At 45.4% G+C, this 15,000-nt stretch overlaps 1 protein-coding gene across 2 annotated transcripts in view; it reads left to right on the plus strand.

The window, feature by feature from the left end:
* LOC311136104 (protein jagged-1b-like) overlaps nucleotides 1-15,000 on the plus strand; it is an 89,779-nt gene that overhangs the window by 63,043 nt on the left and 11,736 nt on the right. Inside the window, exons 20-23 of one of the 2 annotated variants that reach the window (XM_084170185.1) lie at nucleotides 1,989-2,098; nucleotides 2,310-2,573; nucleotides 10,301-10,429; nucleotides 13,987-14,137. In XM_084170185.1, the coding sequence (XP_084026311.1) occupies nucleotides 1,989-2,098; nucleotides 2,310-2,573; nucleotides 10,301-10,429; nucleotides 13,987-14,137 (654 nt within the window). Of the gene's footprint in view, nucleotides 1-1,988; nucleotides 2,099-2,309; nucleotides 2,574-10,300; nucleotides 10,430-10,594; nucleotides 10,775-13,986; nucleotides 14,138-15,000 lie in introns of those variants that run through there. The other variant, XM_084170186.1, reaches the window with a different exon arrangement.

Below are 15,000 nucleotides of genomic sequence, written 5' to 3' on the forward strand. Positions count from 1 at the left end.
GGAGTCCACCTGTGGTAAATTCAATTGATTGGACATTATTTGGAAAGGCACACACCTGTCTATATAAGGTCCCACAGTTGACAGTGCATGTCAGAGCAAAAACCAAGCCATGAGGTCGAAGGAATTGTCCGTAGAGCTCCGAGACAGGATTGTGTCGAGGCACAGATCTGGGGAAGGGTACCAAACATTTCTGCAGCATTGAAGGTCCCCAAGAACACAGTGGCCTCCATCATTCTTAAATGGAAGAAGTTTGGAACCACCAAGACTCTTCCTAGAGCTGGCCGCCCGGCCAAACTGAGCAATCGGGGGAGAAGGGCGTTGGGTCAGGGAGGTGTATTTCAGCGGCAGGGACTGGGAGACTAGTCAGGATTGAGGGAAAGGTGAACGGAGCAAAGTCCAGAGAGATTCTTGATGAAAACCTGCTCCAGAGCGCTCAGGACCTCAGACTGGGGCAAAGGCTTCTAACAGGACAATGACCATATGCACACAGCCAAGACAATGAAGGAGTGGCTTCGGGACAAGTCTCTGAATGTCCTTGAGTGGCCCGGCCAGAGCCCGGACTTGAACCCGATCGAACATCTCTGGAGAGACCTGAAAATAGCTGTGCAGCAACGCTCCCCATCCAACCTGACAGAGCTTGAGAGGATCTGCAGAGAAGAATGGGAGAAACTCCCCAAATACAGGTGTGCCAAGCTTGTAGCGTCATACCCAAGAAGACTCGAGGCTGCAATCGCTGCCAAAGCTGCTTCAACAAAGTACTGAGTAAAGGGTCTGAATACTTATGTAAATACGTTTTTTATTTTTAATACATTTGCTACAATTTCTAAAAACCAGTTTTTGCTTCATCATTATGGGGTTGTGGATTGATGAGGGGGGGGGGGGGGGGAAACAATTTAATCCATTTCAGAATAAGGCTGTAACGTAACAAAATGTGGAAAAAGTCAAGAGGTCTGAATACTTTCTGAATGCACTGTAGGTTAACACACACGGTCAGTCAGGAGGCAGGGTACCACACGGTCAGTCAGGAGGCAGGGTACCACACGGTCAGTCAGGAGGCAGGGTACCACACGGTCAGTCAGGAGGCAGGGTACCACACGGTCAGTCAGGAGGCAGGGTACCACACGGTCAGTCAGGAGGCAGGGTACCACACGGTCAGTCAGGAGGCAGGGTACCACACGGTCAGTCAGGAGGCAGGGTACCACACGGTCAGTCAGGAGGCAGGGTACCACACGATCAGTCAGGAGGCAGGGTACCACACGGTCAGTCAGGAGGCAGGGTACCACACGGTCAGTCAGGAGGCAGGGTACCACACGATCAGTCAGGAGGCAGGGTACCACACGGTCAGTCAGGAGGCAGGGTACCACACGGTCAGTCAGGAGGCAGGGTACCACACGGTCAGTCAGGAGGCAGGGTACCACACGGTCAGTCAGGAGGCAGGGTACCACACGGTCAGTCAGGAGGCAGGGTACCACACGGTCAGTCAGGAGGCAGGGTACCACACGGTCAGTCAGGAGGCAGGGTACCACACGGTCAGTCAGGAGGCAGGGTACCACACGGTCAGTCAGGAGGCAGGGTACCACACGGTCAGTCAGGAGGCAGGGTACCACACGGTCAGTCAGGAGGCAGGGTACCACACGGTCAGTCAGGAGGCAGGGTACCACACGGTCAGTCAGGAGGCAGGGTACCACACGATCAGTCAGGAGGCAGGGTACCACACGGTCAGTCAGGAGGCAGGGTACCACACGGTCAGTCAGGAGGCAGGGTACCACACGGTCAGTCAGGAGGCAGGGTACCACACGGTCAGTCAGGAGGCAGGGTACCACACGGTCAGTCAGGAGGCAGGGTACCACACGGTCAGTCAGGAGGCAGGGTACCACACGGTCAGTCAGGAGGCAGGGTACCACACGGTCAGTCAGGAGGCAGGGTACCAAACGGTCAGTCAGGAGAGCCTTCATTGTTCTGACTTGTTTTATTTCTTGGTGTTACAGTGACACAGAGACCGTGCTCAGTGAGCGGTCGCCTGACCCCTGAAGGAGCGAAGTGGGAGGAGGACTGTAACACCTGCCAGTGTTTTAATGGGAAGGTGGTGTGTACCAGGGTACGGGCTAACTGCACTTCTTACTTTCCATAGATGTTTGTGGCAGACTTGGGTTTTCTCTCAAATAACCAATGAAATTGTCACAAGTGCAACCGTCCTATCTGACGCTGAAAACGATTTAAAATCAAAGAAATTCTACTTCAACCCAGGTAGGTTTCTAAGTCTTATTGTCTGGATCTTGATTTGGGTATTTTGTCTCGTTGTGTTCCAGATGTGGTGTGGTCCTAAGTCGTGCCGGGTCAGCGGTGGGGTCAAAGGTCGAGGCAGCGGAGGGGGCGGGGCCGGGTGTCTGTCTGGTCAGAGCTGTGTACCAATCAGGGAGGAGCAGTGTTTTGTCCGGCCGTGTCAGAATCTTGGGGAGTGCTACCCCTCATCCCCACCACAACCAACCACCAAATGCCACCCCAGCTCTGGTTACCACGACAACAGCTGTGCCAACATCACGCTCACGTTCACCAAAGAGACCATGCCCAGGGTGAGTCCTCTTCACTCACACTTTTACTGTTCACTCTCCCTATTCCAAATAGTGCACTACTTTTGACCAGAGCCCTATTCAGTCTCTAACTCTCCTCCTCCACCCTGCTGCTCAGCCCTCCGCTCTCAGCCCTCCGCTCTCAGCCCTCTGCTCTCAGCCCTCTGCTCTCAGCCCTCTGCTCTCAGCCCTCTGCTCTCAGCCCTCTGCTCTCAGCCCTCTGCTCTCAGCCCTCTGCTCTCAGCCCTCTGCTCTCAGCCCTCTGCTCTCAGCCCTCCGCTCTCAGCCCTCCGCTCTCAGCCCTCCGCTCTCAGCCCTCCGCTCTCAGCCCTCCGCTCTCAGCCATTCAGCCCTGCTCCTCTGTCACTCTCTAACTCAATATGGCTGAGTTTACACAGGCAGCCCAATTCTGATCTTCTGCCCAAATATCAGCAAAAGAGCTGATCTGATTGGTCAAGACAAATTAGTGGAAAAAGATCCGAATTAGGCTGCCTGAACAAACACACACACACACACACACACACACACACCACGCTCTGAGCTAAACGAACTACTCATCCCGACCAGCAAAGGGATAGGTTGTCAGTCCCGTTACAGGAACGAGAAACGGGGACTTCCTCATTTTTTGTTTTCTCCATCCGACTCAAATCACATTTTATTTGTCACGTGCTTATTAGTTAACAACAAGTGTAGACTAACAGTGAAAGACTTACCTGACGGGTCTAACGGTCCCTTCCCAACAATGCAGAGTTAAAAATATAGAAACAATTATAACACGAGGAATAAATACACAATGAGGATAACTTGGCTGTGTACGTGGTGGGGTACCCCTGTGCATATAGCCGTCGATCTGCAGGGATACGAGATAATCGAGGTACATAGACAGTGCATTCGGAAAGTATTTAGACCCCTTTACTTTTTCCACATTTTGTTACGTTACAGCCTTATTCTAAAATGGATTAAATAGTTTTTTTCCTCATCAATACCCCATAACGACAAAGCTAAAACGATCACATTTCCATAAGTATTCAGACGCTTTACTCAACACTTTGTTGAAGCACTTTTGCCAGCGATTACAGCCTCGAGTCTTCTTGGGTATGACGCTAAAAGCTTGGCAGAAGTGAGGTCCTGAGCGCTCTGGAGCAGGTTTTCATCAAGGATCTCTCTGTACTTTGCTCCGTTCATCTTTCCCTCGATCCTGACTAGTCTCATGCCGCTTAAAAACATCCCCACAGCATGATGCTGCCACCACCATGCTTCATCGTAGGGATGGTACCAGGTTTCCTCCAGACGTGACACTTGGCATTCAGGCCAAAGAGATCGACCTTGGTTTCATCAGACCAGGGAATCTTGTTTCTCATGGTCTTGGGAGTTCATTAGGTGCCTTTTGGCAAACTCCAAGTGGGCTGTCATGTGCCTTTTACTGAGGAGTGGCTTCTGTCTGTCCACTCTACCATAACGGCCTGGAGTGGAGTGCTGCAGAGATGGTTGTCCTTCTGGAAGATTCTCCCTGTAAACGCCAGGGTTGTGGGTTCGTTTCCCACTGGGGGCCAGTATGAAAATGTATGCACTCACTAACTGTAAGTCGCTCTGGATAAGAGCGTCTGCTAAATGACTAAAATGTAAAATCACCACAGAGGAACTCTAGAGCTCTGTCAGAGTGACCATTGGGTTCTTGTTCACCTCCCTGACCAAGGCCCTTCTCCCCCGATTGCTCAGTTTGGCCGGGCGGCCAGCTATAGGAAGAGTCTTGGTGGTTCCAAACTTCTTCCATTTAAGAATGATGGAGGCCACTGTATTCTTGGAGACCTTCAACGCTTGGTTTTTGCTCTGACATGCACTGTCAACTGTGGGACCTTATATAGACAGGTGTGTGCCTTTCCAAATCGTGTCCAATCAATTGAATTGACCACAGGTGGACTCCAATCAAGTTATAGAAACATCTCAAGGATGATCAATGGAAACAGGATGCACCTGAGCTCAATTTCGAGTCTCATAGGGAAGGGGTCTGAATACTTTCCGAATGCACTGTAGGTAGGGCTAAAGTAACTAGGTAACAGGATAGACAACAGTAGAAGCAGTGTATGTGATAGTGCAAAAAGGTAAATGCAGATAGTTAAATAGTTAACCAATAGGTACCCAGACTAACTATTTAGCAGTCTAATGGCTTGGAAGCTGTTCAGGGTCCTGTTGGTTCTAGACTTGGTTCATCTGTACCGCTTGCCGTGTGGTAGCAGAGAGAACAGTCTATGACTAGGGTGGCTGGAGTCTTTGACCATTTTCAGGGCCTTCCTCTGACACCGCCTGGTATAGAGGTCCTACGGGTGTTCTTAATCTGAAACCAAACTACAACATCCATAACTGCTGCCAAGAGAATTAGTTAATACTATCCCCTTAGAATGTGACCGCAATGTAGGATTATTGTAAGATGAATGGCAGAACACACACACAGAGGAGATCATATGGATCTAAGCTGTAACAGGGGCCGCTGGCGACTCCACCAGCACAAAGCCTCATCACTCTGCAGCGTGACGGCTTTAGCTTCAGACAGTGACAGCGTTCTCTCCTCATACTCAACGAGAGGTTTAGCTGGAAACTGGTTTTTGTTCCTCTCTCTTGCTTGTCTTTAACTGATTTAGTCAGTTAGCCTGATCATCTGCAGAGGTTAATGTTCTGTCACTGCAACATATTTCCGTCATATCTCTCTCTCTCGCTCTCTCGCTCTCTCGCTCTCTGTGTCTCTCTCTCTCTCTCTCTCTCGCTCTCTCGCTCTCTCGCTCTCTGTGTCTCTCTCTCTCTCTCTCGCTCTCTGTGTCTCTCTCTCTCTCTCTCGCTCTCTCTCTCTCTCTCGCTCTCTCGCTCTCTCTCTCTCTCTCTCGCTCTCCTCTCGCTCTCTCTCTCTCTCTCTCTCTCTCTCTCTCTCTCTCTCTCTCTCTCTCTCTCTCTCTCTCTCTCTCTCTCTCTCTCTCTCTCTCTCTCTCTCTCTCTCGCTCTCTCGCTCTCTCTCTCTCGCTCTCTCTCTCTCTCTCGCTCTCTCTCTCGCTCTCTCTCTCTCTCTCTCTCTCTCTCGCTCTCTCTCTCTCTCTCTCTCTCTCTCTCTCTCTCTCTCTCTCTCTCTCGCTCTCTCTCTCGCTCTCTCGCTCTCTCGCTCTCTCGCTCTCTCGCTCTCTCGCTCTCTCTCTCTCTCTCTCTCTCTCTCTCTCTCTCTCTCTCTCTCTCTCTCTCTCTCTCTCTCTCTCTCTCTCTCTCTCTCTCTCTCTCTCTCTCTCTCTCTCTCTCTCTCTCTCTCTCTCTCTCTCTCTCTTTTCAAGGGGCTTTATTAGCATGGGAAACATATGTTAATATTGCCAAAGCAAGTGAAGTAGATAATAAACAAAAGTGAAATAAATATTAACAGTAAACATTACACTCAGAAGTTCCAAAAGAATAGACATTTCAAATGTCATATGTCTATCTATATACAGTGTTGTAACAATGTGCAAATAGTTAAAGTAAAAAAGTTAATAAATAAACATAAATATGGGTTGTATTTCCAATGGTGTTTGTTCTTCAGTGGTTGCCCTTTTCTTGTGGCAACAGGTCACACCTTGCTGCTGTGATGGCACACTGTGGTATTTCACTCAATAGATATGGGAGTTTATCAAAATTGGATTTTTTTCAAATTATTTGTGGATCGCTGTAATCTGAGGGAAATATGTGTCTCTAATATGGTCATACATTTGGCAGGAGGTTAGTGCAGCTCAGTTTCCACCAGTGTGCACATAAGCCTGTCTTCTCTTGAGAGCCATGTCTGCCTACGGCGGCCTTTCTCAATAGCAAGGCTATGCTCACTGAGTCTATACATAGTCAAAGCTTTCCTTAATTTTGGGTCAGTCACAGTGGTCAGGTAGTCTGCCACTGTGTACTCTCTGTTTAGGGCCAAATAGCATTCTAGTTTGCTCTGTTTTTTTGTTAATTACTTGACACATTGGAAGTAATTATATTTTAGTTTTCTCATCATTTGGTTGGGTCTAATTGTGTTGCTGTTCTGGGGCTCTGTGGGGTCTGTTTGTGTTTGTGAACAGAGCCCCAGGACCAGCTTGCTTAGGGGACTCTTCTCCAGGTTCATCTCTCTGTAGGTGATGGCTTTGTTATGGAAGGTTTGGGAATCGCTTCCTTTTAGGTGGTTGTAGAATTGAACGGCTCTTTTCTGGATTTTGATAATTAGCGGGTATTGGCCTAATTCTGCTTTGCATTCATTATTTGTTGTTTTAAGTTGTACACAGAGGATATTTTTGCAGAATTCTGCATGCAGAATTTTGTAAATTCTTGGTTGGTGAGCGGACCCCAGACCTCACAACCATCAAGGCCAATGGTTTCTATAACTGATTCAAGTATTTTTAGCCAGATGGTATGTCAAATGTTATGTTCCTTTTGATGGCATAGAAGGCCCTTCTTGCCTTGTCTCTCAGATCGTTCACATATTTGTGGAAGTTACCTGTGGCACTGATGTTTAGGCCGAGCTATGTATATTTTTTTGTGTGCTCTAAGACAACGGTGTCTAGATGGAATTTGTATTTGTGGTCCTGGCAACTGGACCTTTTTTGGAACACCATTATTTTTGTCTTGTCTTGGTAATTATTCTAATCAAAGGAGAGACTTTCAAAGGAGAGACCATCAAACGTATTAATAATTACTGCAGTAATGGAGCGTTAACGGTCACCTTAAGGCCCAAATAACCAGGGTTAGGTTACAGCTCTTTCTGAGTCCTCGTGTCAAAGAACAATTGTGTGAAATTATACAAAGGTACATTGTGCTCTCATGCAACAGACAGCAAGATTTACATGGCGCCAAATATCTGTCTCTAGTTCATTTACTACTTGTTCATACAGAAATACTAATGCAACATGGGTCACTAGGTCCTTCCCTGAATTTATGAAGTCCAGTGTTTGTTAATAACCTGGAGGGAGGGTTCTCCTCACCCCGGCAGACCGGTGTTCGTTAATAACCTGGAGCGAGGGTTCTCCTCACCCCGGCAGACCGGTGTTCATTAATAACCTGGAGCGAGGGTTCTCCTCACCCCGGCAGACCGGTGTTCATTAATAACCTGGAGCGAGGGTTCTCCTCACCCCGGCAGACAGACCAGCATACTGTCAGCGTTAAGCCTCAGAGGCTCCTCTCGGAAGAACAGACATTGTGAAAGTACTAATATTGGAATACATTATAATATAAAAGTAATTTGATTAACATAATGTTGTAATTCTACCATGTCTTACTGAGATTTACTGTCAGGGCCCAGGTCTGACAGAATCTGTGCAGAAGATCTAGGTGCTGCTGTAGGCCTTCCTTTCTTGGGGACAGAAGCACCAGATCATCAGCAAACAGTAGACATTTTACTTCAGATTCTAGTAGGGTGAGGCCGGGTGCTGCAGACTGTTCTAGTGCCCTCGCCTATTCGTTGAGATATATGTTGAAGAGGGTGGGGCTTAAACTGCATCCCTGTCTCACCCCACAGCCCTGTGGAAAGAAATGTGTGTTTTTTGCCAATTTTAACCGCACACTTGTTGTTTGTGTACATAGATTTTATAATGTTGTATGTTTTTCCCCCAACACCACTTTCCATCAATTTGTATAGCAGACCCTCATGCCAAAATGAGTCAAACTTTTTTTTTAAATCAACAAAGCTTGAGAAGACTTTGACTTTGTTTTGGTTTGTTTGTTAGTCAATTAGGGTGTGCAGGGTGAATACGTGGTCTGTCGTACGGTAAACACTTTTTTCCCAAACGTTTTTTTAATTTGCTTCGTCCGACCTCCGTAAAGGCGAACATTCTACTGAGGCCATCGCCTTTTGGGGGTCTTGGAACTCTTTCTCGGTGCCATTGTATGTTATACGGATCCGGGCAGGAAAAGCCACACCATACCGAACGTCGGTCCGTCCACGGAGCAGACTCTTGACATTGTTGAAAGCGGCACGGTCATGAGCAACGCTGGGGGCATAGTCTGGGAAGAAGGAGATGGGTGCTCCGTTGCATCTAAGTGGGCCAAATTCTCTGGCACACCCAAAAACATCAATAACAATCTGATAGTAGTTTAGCCACAATGACGCAAGGTTTTCCGCCAGGCTTTCTTGCTTGAGAGCCCCGACGTGAGCGGTCTACAAGGACGTCTTTATCCAATTTTGAGGGCTTCCTTCAATAACTTTGAGACCGATGAAGTAGAACTTGAGCCCGGGTCCACAGCCACCCCCATGATCCTGATATTGGATCTTTGCATATAACCTTGTAAGTATATGCATTGTTCCTTAAGGCAGGCCACATCGGTTTCGAGCTTCTTAACAGTCGTTTGTAGCGTAGTTTGTGTCGTCTGAGCGTGTTGACAAGCCTTGTTCCATGTCGGAGACCGTTTTCTTAACTGTATCCAGTTCAGTACGAACCATTGCTGTATGCTTTGCGAGTTCATTCTTGACTGCTTGTAACTCCGACTTAATAAAATGAAAGTCCTCACTGAGCGCCTCCTTGACTTCCGACTTGGGTATAGATTAAATGTCCGCTCTGAGGGCAGACCGGTGTTCCTGTAGGGATTTTGTTCTCTGCTCTGAGGGCAGCAAGAATCTCGGCCTTCAAATCCTCGTTTTCGCCGAGCCGAAGAGAAGAACTCAAGCTCCTCGTCTTGGGCCTCGTGTTTTGTCTTTTGTCAGTGACTCCGCTGAACTTAAACCTTTTGCAGGTTATGTGCCATTTACACATTAAAATAAAAAGTGTAATAAAGTAAAGCACGTCATTCAAAAGCTGTGTTTCCTAGTTCTTTTTGGGTCAAAGCGCAAAGAAAGTATTAAATAAATGTAATTTCAGCAGGAGCTCGGAAAAACGTGACCTACTCCATGGCTTGCTGACTAGCGCCCCCCGTCGTACGGTAATTTGGTAAAAAGCCAATTTGACATTTGATCAGTACTTCTTTTCCCTGAGGAAATGTACAAGTCTGCTGTTAATGATAATGCAGAGGATTTTCCCAAGGTTGCTGTTGACGCATATTCCACGTTAGTTATTGGGGTCAAATTTGTCTCCACTTTTGTGGATTGGGATTATCAGTCCTTGGTTCCAAATATTGGGGAAGATGCCAGAGCTGAGGATGATGTTAAAGAGTTTAAGTATAGCCAATTGGAATTTGTGGTCTGTATATTTTATCATTTCATTGAGGATACCATCAACACCACAGGCCTTTTTGGGTTGGAGGGTTTGTAGTTTGTCCTGTAGTTCATTCAATGTAATTGGAATCCAGTGGGTTCTGGTAGTCTTTAATAGTTGATTCTAAGATTTGTAATTGATCATGTTTTTGCTGTTTGTTCTCTGTTATAGGGCAAAAATATTAGAGAAGTGGTTTACCCATACATCTCCGTTTTGGATAGATAACTCTTCGTGTTGTTGTTTGTTTAGTGTTTTCCAATTTTCCCAGAAGTGGTTAGATTCTATGGATTCTTCAATTACATTGAGCTGATTTCTGACATGCTGTTCCTTTTTCCGTAGTGTATTTCTGTATTGTTTTAGTGATTCACCATAATGAAGGTGTAGTCTCAGGTTTTCTGGGTCTCTATGTTTTTGGTTGGATAGGTTTCTCAAATTCTTTCTTAGGTTTTTGCATTCTTCATCAAACCATTTATCACTGTTGTTACTTTTCTTAGGTTGTCTGCTTCACATTTTTAGATTTGAAAGGCAGTGTGTAACTTTCTCTCTCCTCTCTCTGTGTCTCTCCAGGGTCTGAGCATCGAGGCAGTGTGTAAGCAGCTGAGACTGTACGTGGTGAAGAATGTGTCCTCTGAGTATTCTGTTTCCATAACCTGTGACCCTTCAACCTCCGCTAGCAACGAGATCCATCTCAGCATTGTAAGTCACATCTTGTCACCTGTGTGTCTGTGTCTTGGGGTTAAAAGCAAAAATACACATTTCTGTGGACTGTAAGAAAAATTGAACATAATGTATGGTCTGCAAAGTAAAGCATGAAGGATCTCCCTTAGTCTTCATAAGTCTGTCACCCTTTTCACACTACAGAGCCAAGAGGAGCTGTACTGGGCTGGCCTGGTTACGCAATAGACATACAGGACCAGTCAAAAGTTTGGACACACCTACACATTCAAGTGTTTTTCTTTATTGTTACTATTTTCTACATTGTAGAATAATAGTGAAGACATCGAAACTATGAAATAACACATATGGAATCATGTAGTAACCAAAAAAAGTGTTAAACAAATCAAAATATATTTAGCCACACTTTGCCTTGATGAGACATGGCAGAGGCTGAATCATTACGGCGATTGTGATAGGGAGTTCAATGGTGAGGCATATATCTGTACCTGGGGCAAAGACTTTGTGTTTTCCTTGGGCAAAAGTTCAAGATATCACCAGGTTGCTTCCTGAGGCTGAGAGTCCGTCACGTTCCTCTGCTGATCCTAAAGCTATTGTATGCAGTAATCATATGCCTATGAACCAGAGTAATACTGTTAGCACTGAGGTGGTGTGCCCTAGTAGGAAGTCCACTGTGTGCAGCTCATCCTGCACTAATAAACATAACCTAAGTATGTCTATCTCTGCTAAGCTTCCCAGTAAAGCAAGAAAAATAATCAAGCATCCCCGAAAAGTGTTAAAAATAGCCCACGTTAACATATGTAGCTTAAGAAAGGTTTATGAAATCAATAATTCGCTAGTAACAGATGACATTCATATTCTGACAATCTCTGAAACTCACTTAGATAATACCTTTGATGATACAGTGGTAGCAATACAAGGTTATAACATTTACAGAAAAGACAGAAATGCCAATGGTGGAGGTGTTGCTGTTTATATTCAGAACCACATTCCTGTAAAGCTTAGAGATGATCTCATGTTAAATACTGTTGAAGTAATATGGCTACAGGTTCATCTGCCTCACCTAAAGCCCATTCTGGTGGGAAGCTGCTATAGACCACCAAGTGCTAACAGTCAGTATCTGGATAACGTGTAAAATGCTTGATAATATATGTGATATCAATAGAGAGGTATACTTTCTGGGTGATTTAAATATTGACTGGCTTTCATCAGGCTGCCCACTCGAACGCTTCAAACTGTAACTAGTGCCTGCAACCTGGTTCAGGTTATCAATCAACCTACCAGGGTAGTTACAAACAGCACAGGAATGAAATCATCAACATGTATTGATCATATCTTTACTAATGCTGCAGATATTTGTTTGAAAGCAGTATCCAAATCCATTGGATGTAGTGATCACAATATAGTAGCCATATCTAGGAAAACCAAAGTTCCAAAGGCTGGGCCTAATATTGTGTATAAGAGGTCATACAATACGTTTTGTAGTGATTCCTATGTTGTTGATGTAAATAATATTTGTTGGTCTGTGGTGTGTAATGAGGAGCAAACAGATGCTGCACTTGACACATTTATGAAATTGCTTCTCCCAGTTACTAATAAGCACCCATTAAGAAAATTACTGTAAAAAACGGTTAAATCCCAGTGGATTGATGGGGAATGAAACAATTGTATGGCTGAGAGGGATGAGGCAAAAGGAATGGCAAATAAGTCTGGCTGCACAACCGATTGGCAAACGTACTGCAAATTGATAAATCATGTGACTAAACTGATTAAAAAGAAGAAGAAACTACACTATGAAACAAAGAGAAATGACATAAAGAATGATAGTAAAAAGCTTTGTAGCACCTTAAATGAAATTTTGGGCAAAAAGGCGAACTCCGCTCTTTCATTAATTGAATCAGATGGCTCATTCATCACCAAACCCACTGATATTGCCAACTACTTTAATGATTTTTTCATTGGCAAGATTAGCAAACTTAGGCATGACATGCCAGCAACAAATGCTGACACTACACATCCAAGTATATCTGACCAAATTATGAAAGACAAGCAATGTAATTTTTGAATTCTGTAAAGTGAGTGTGGAAGAGGTGAAAAAAAGTATTGACATGTTGAATGCACCGAGCTGTCTGTTTGAACTACTGGCACACAGCTCGGACACCCATGCATACCCCACAAGACATGCCACCAGAGGTCTCTTGACAGTCCCCAAGTCCAGAACAGACTATGGGAGGAGCACAGTACTACATAGAGCCATGACTACATGGAATTCTATTCCACATCAAGTAACTCATGCCAGCAGTAAAATTAGGATTTTAAAAACCACCTAATGGAACAGCGGGACTGTGAAGCAACACAAACATAGACACATGCATACAATAACACGATAACATACGCACTATACACATAGATTTTGTGTTATATAAACTCAGCAAAAGAAAAACGTCCTCACTGTCAACTGCGTTTATTTTCAGCAAACTTAACATGTGTAAATATTTGGATGAACATAACAAGATTCAACAACTGAGACATAAACTGAACAAGTTCCACAGACATGTGACTAACAGAAATGGAATAATGTGTCCCTGAACAAAGGGGGGGTCAAAATCAAAAGTAACAGTCAGTATCTGGTGTGGCCACCAGCTGCATTAAGTGCTGCAGTGCGTCTTCCCTGTAACGCACAGCGTTGAGATTGCCTGCAATGACAACAAGCTCAGTCCGATGAATCCGACCATCACCCCTGGTGAGACAAAACCGCGACTCGTCAGTGAAGAGCACTTCTTGCCAGTCCTGTCTGGTCCAGCGACGGTGGGTTTGTGCCCATAGGCGACGTTGTTGCCGGTGATGTCTGGTGAGGACCTGCCTTACAACAGGCCTACAAGCCCTTAGTCCAGCTTCTCTCAGCCTATTGTGGACAGTCTGAGCACTGATGGAGGGATTTTGCGTTCCTGGTGTAACTCGGGCAGTTGATGTTGCCATCCTGTACCTGTCCCGCAGGTGTGATGTGCGGATGTACCGATCCTGTGCAGGTGTTACACGTGGTCTGCCACTGCGAGGATGATCAGCTGTCCGTCCTGTCTCCCTGTAGCGCTGTCTTAGGCGTCTCACAGTGTTTAATCTGAATGGAGTTCATTAAATGAGAAGGGGTAGGCTGTTGTTTAATCTGAACAGAGTTAGTTAAATGAGAAGGGGTAGGCTGTTGTTTAATCTGAATGGAGTTGTAGACAAGGACGGTGAAACGCAGCAAAATAGCCTAGGTAGCTAGCTGGCTAACATAGCTGGCTAGCTTCTTTACATCGACTTGATGCAGTCAAGACGGGCACACGAGATGGGATGATAACCTATGGAATATAGAAGTTAGTCTAACTAACGCGAGTCTGTATGGCTTCTCTCTCGTTAAACTCACCTGCCCATCGCACTGATGCAAGCAAGCGGCACTCAAGTCGCACAGGCTGCGCAGGAAGTTAAACATATAGTTTTTTAAACATGCATTTTGACTATCCGGATATCCAAAGAAATGTAATATTATTCTAATGCTCATCCTTAGTGTGTCTCTCTCTCTCTCTCTCTCTCTCCAGTACACAGAGGACCCGCGGATGGACAGATCACCTATAAAGGAGATAACAGATAGTATCGTTGATCTGGTGTCTAAACACAATGGCAATAACAGCATCATCACCGCCATCGCCGAGGTCTGTGTGCAGCAGAGGCCCAGCGCCAGCCAGACAGGTATGATTCACACACACACACGCACACACACACACACAGCCATGCGGGTACAAAACACACATTTACATTTTACATTTTAGTCATTTAGCAGACACTCTTATCCAGAGCGACTTACAGTTAGTGCATTCATCTTAAGATAGCTAGGTGGGACAACCACATATCACAGTCACAGTTAGAGCATTCATCTTAAGATAGCTAGGTGGGACAACCACATATCACAGTCACAGTTAGAGCATTCATCTTAAGATAGCTAGGTGGGACAACCACATATCACAGTCACAGTTAGAGCATTCATCTTAAGATAGCTAGGTGGGACAACCACATATCACAGTCACAGTTAGAGCATTCATCTTAAGATAGCTAGGTGGGACAACCACATATCACAGTCACAGTTAGAGCATTCATCTTAAGATAGCTAGGTGGGACAACCACATATCACAGTCACAGTTAGAGCATTCATCTTAAGATAGCTAGGTGGGACAACCACATATCACAGTCACAGTTAGAGCATTCATCTTAAGATAGCTAGGTGGGACAACCACATATCACAGTCACAGTTAGAGCATTCATCTTAAGATAGCTAGGTGGGACAACCACATATCACAGTCACAGTTAGAGCATTCATCTTAAGATAGCTAGGTGGGACAACCACATATCACAGTTAGAGCATTCATCTTAAGATAGCTAGGTGGGACAACCACATATCACAGTCACAGTTAGAGCATTCATCTTAAGATAGCTAGGTGGGACAACCAGATATCACAGTCACAGTTAGAGCATTCATCTTAAAATAGCTAGGTGGGACAACCACATATCACAGTCACAGTTAAAGCATTCATCACGGTATAAAAGGCAGTGGATAG

The sequence above is a fragment of the Coregonus lavaretus genome, assembly GCF_964263955.1.
Source record: "Coregonus lavaretus genome assembly, chromosome: 1".
NCBI lineage: Eukaryota > Metazoa > Chordata > Actinopteri > Salmoniformes > Salmonidae > Coregonus > Coregonus lavaretus.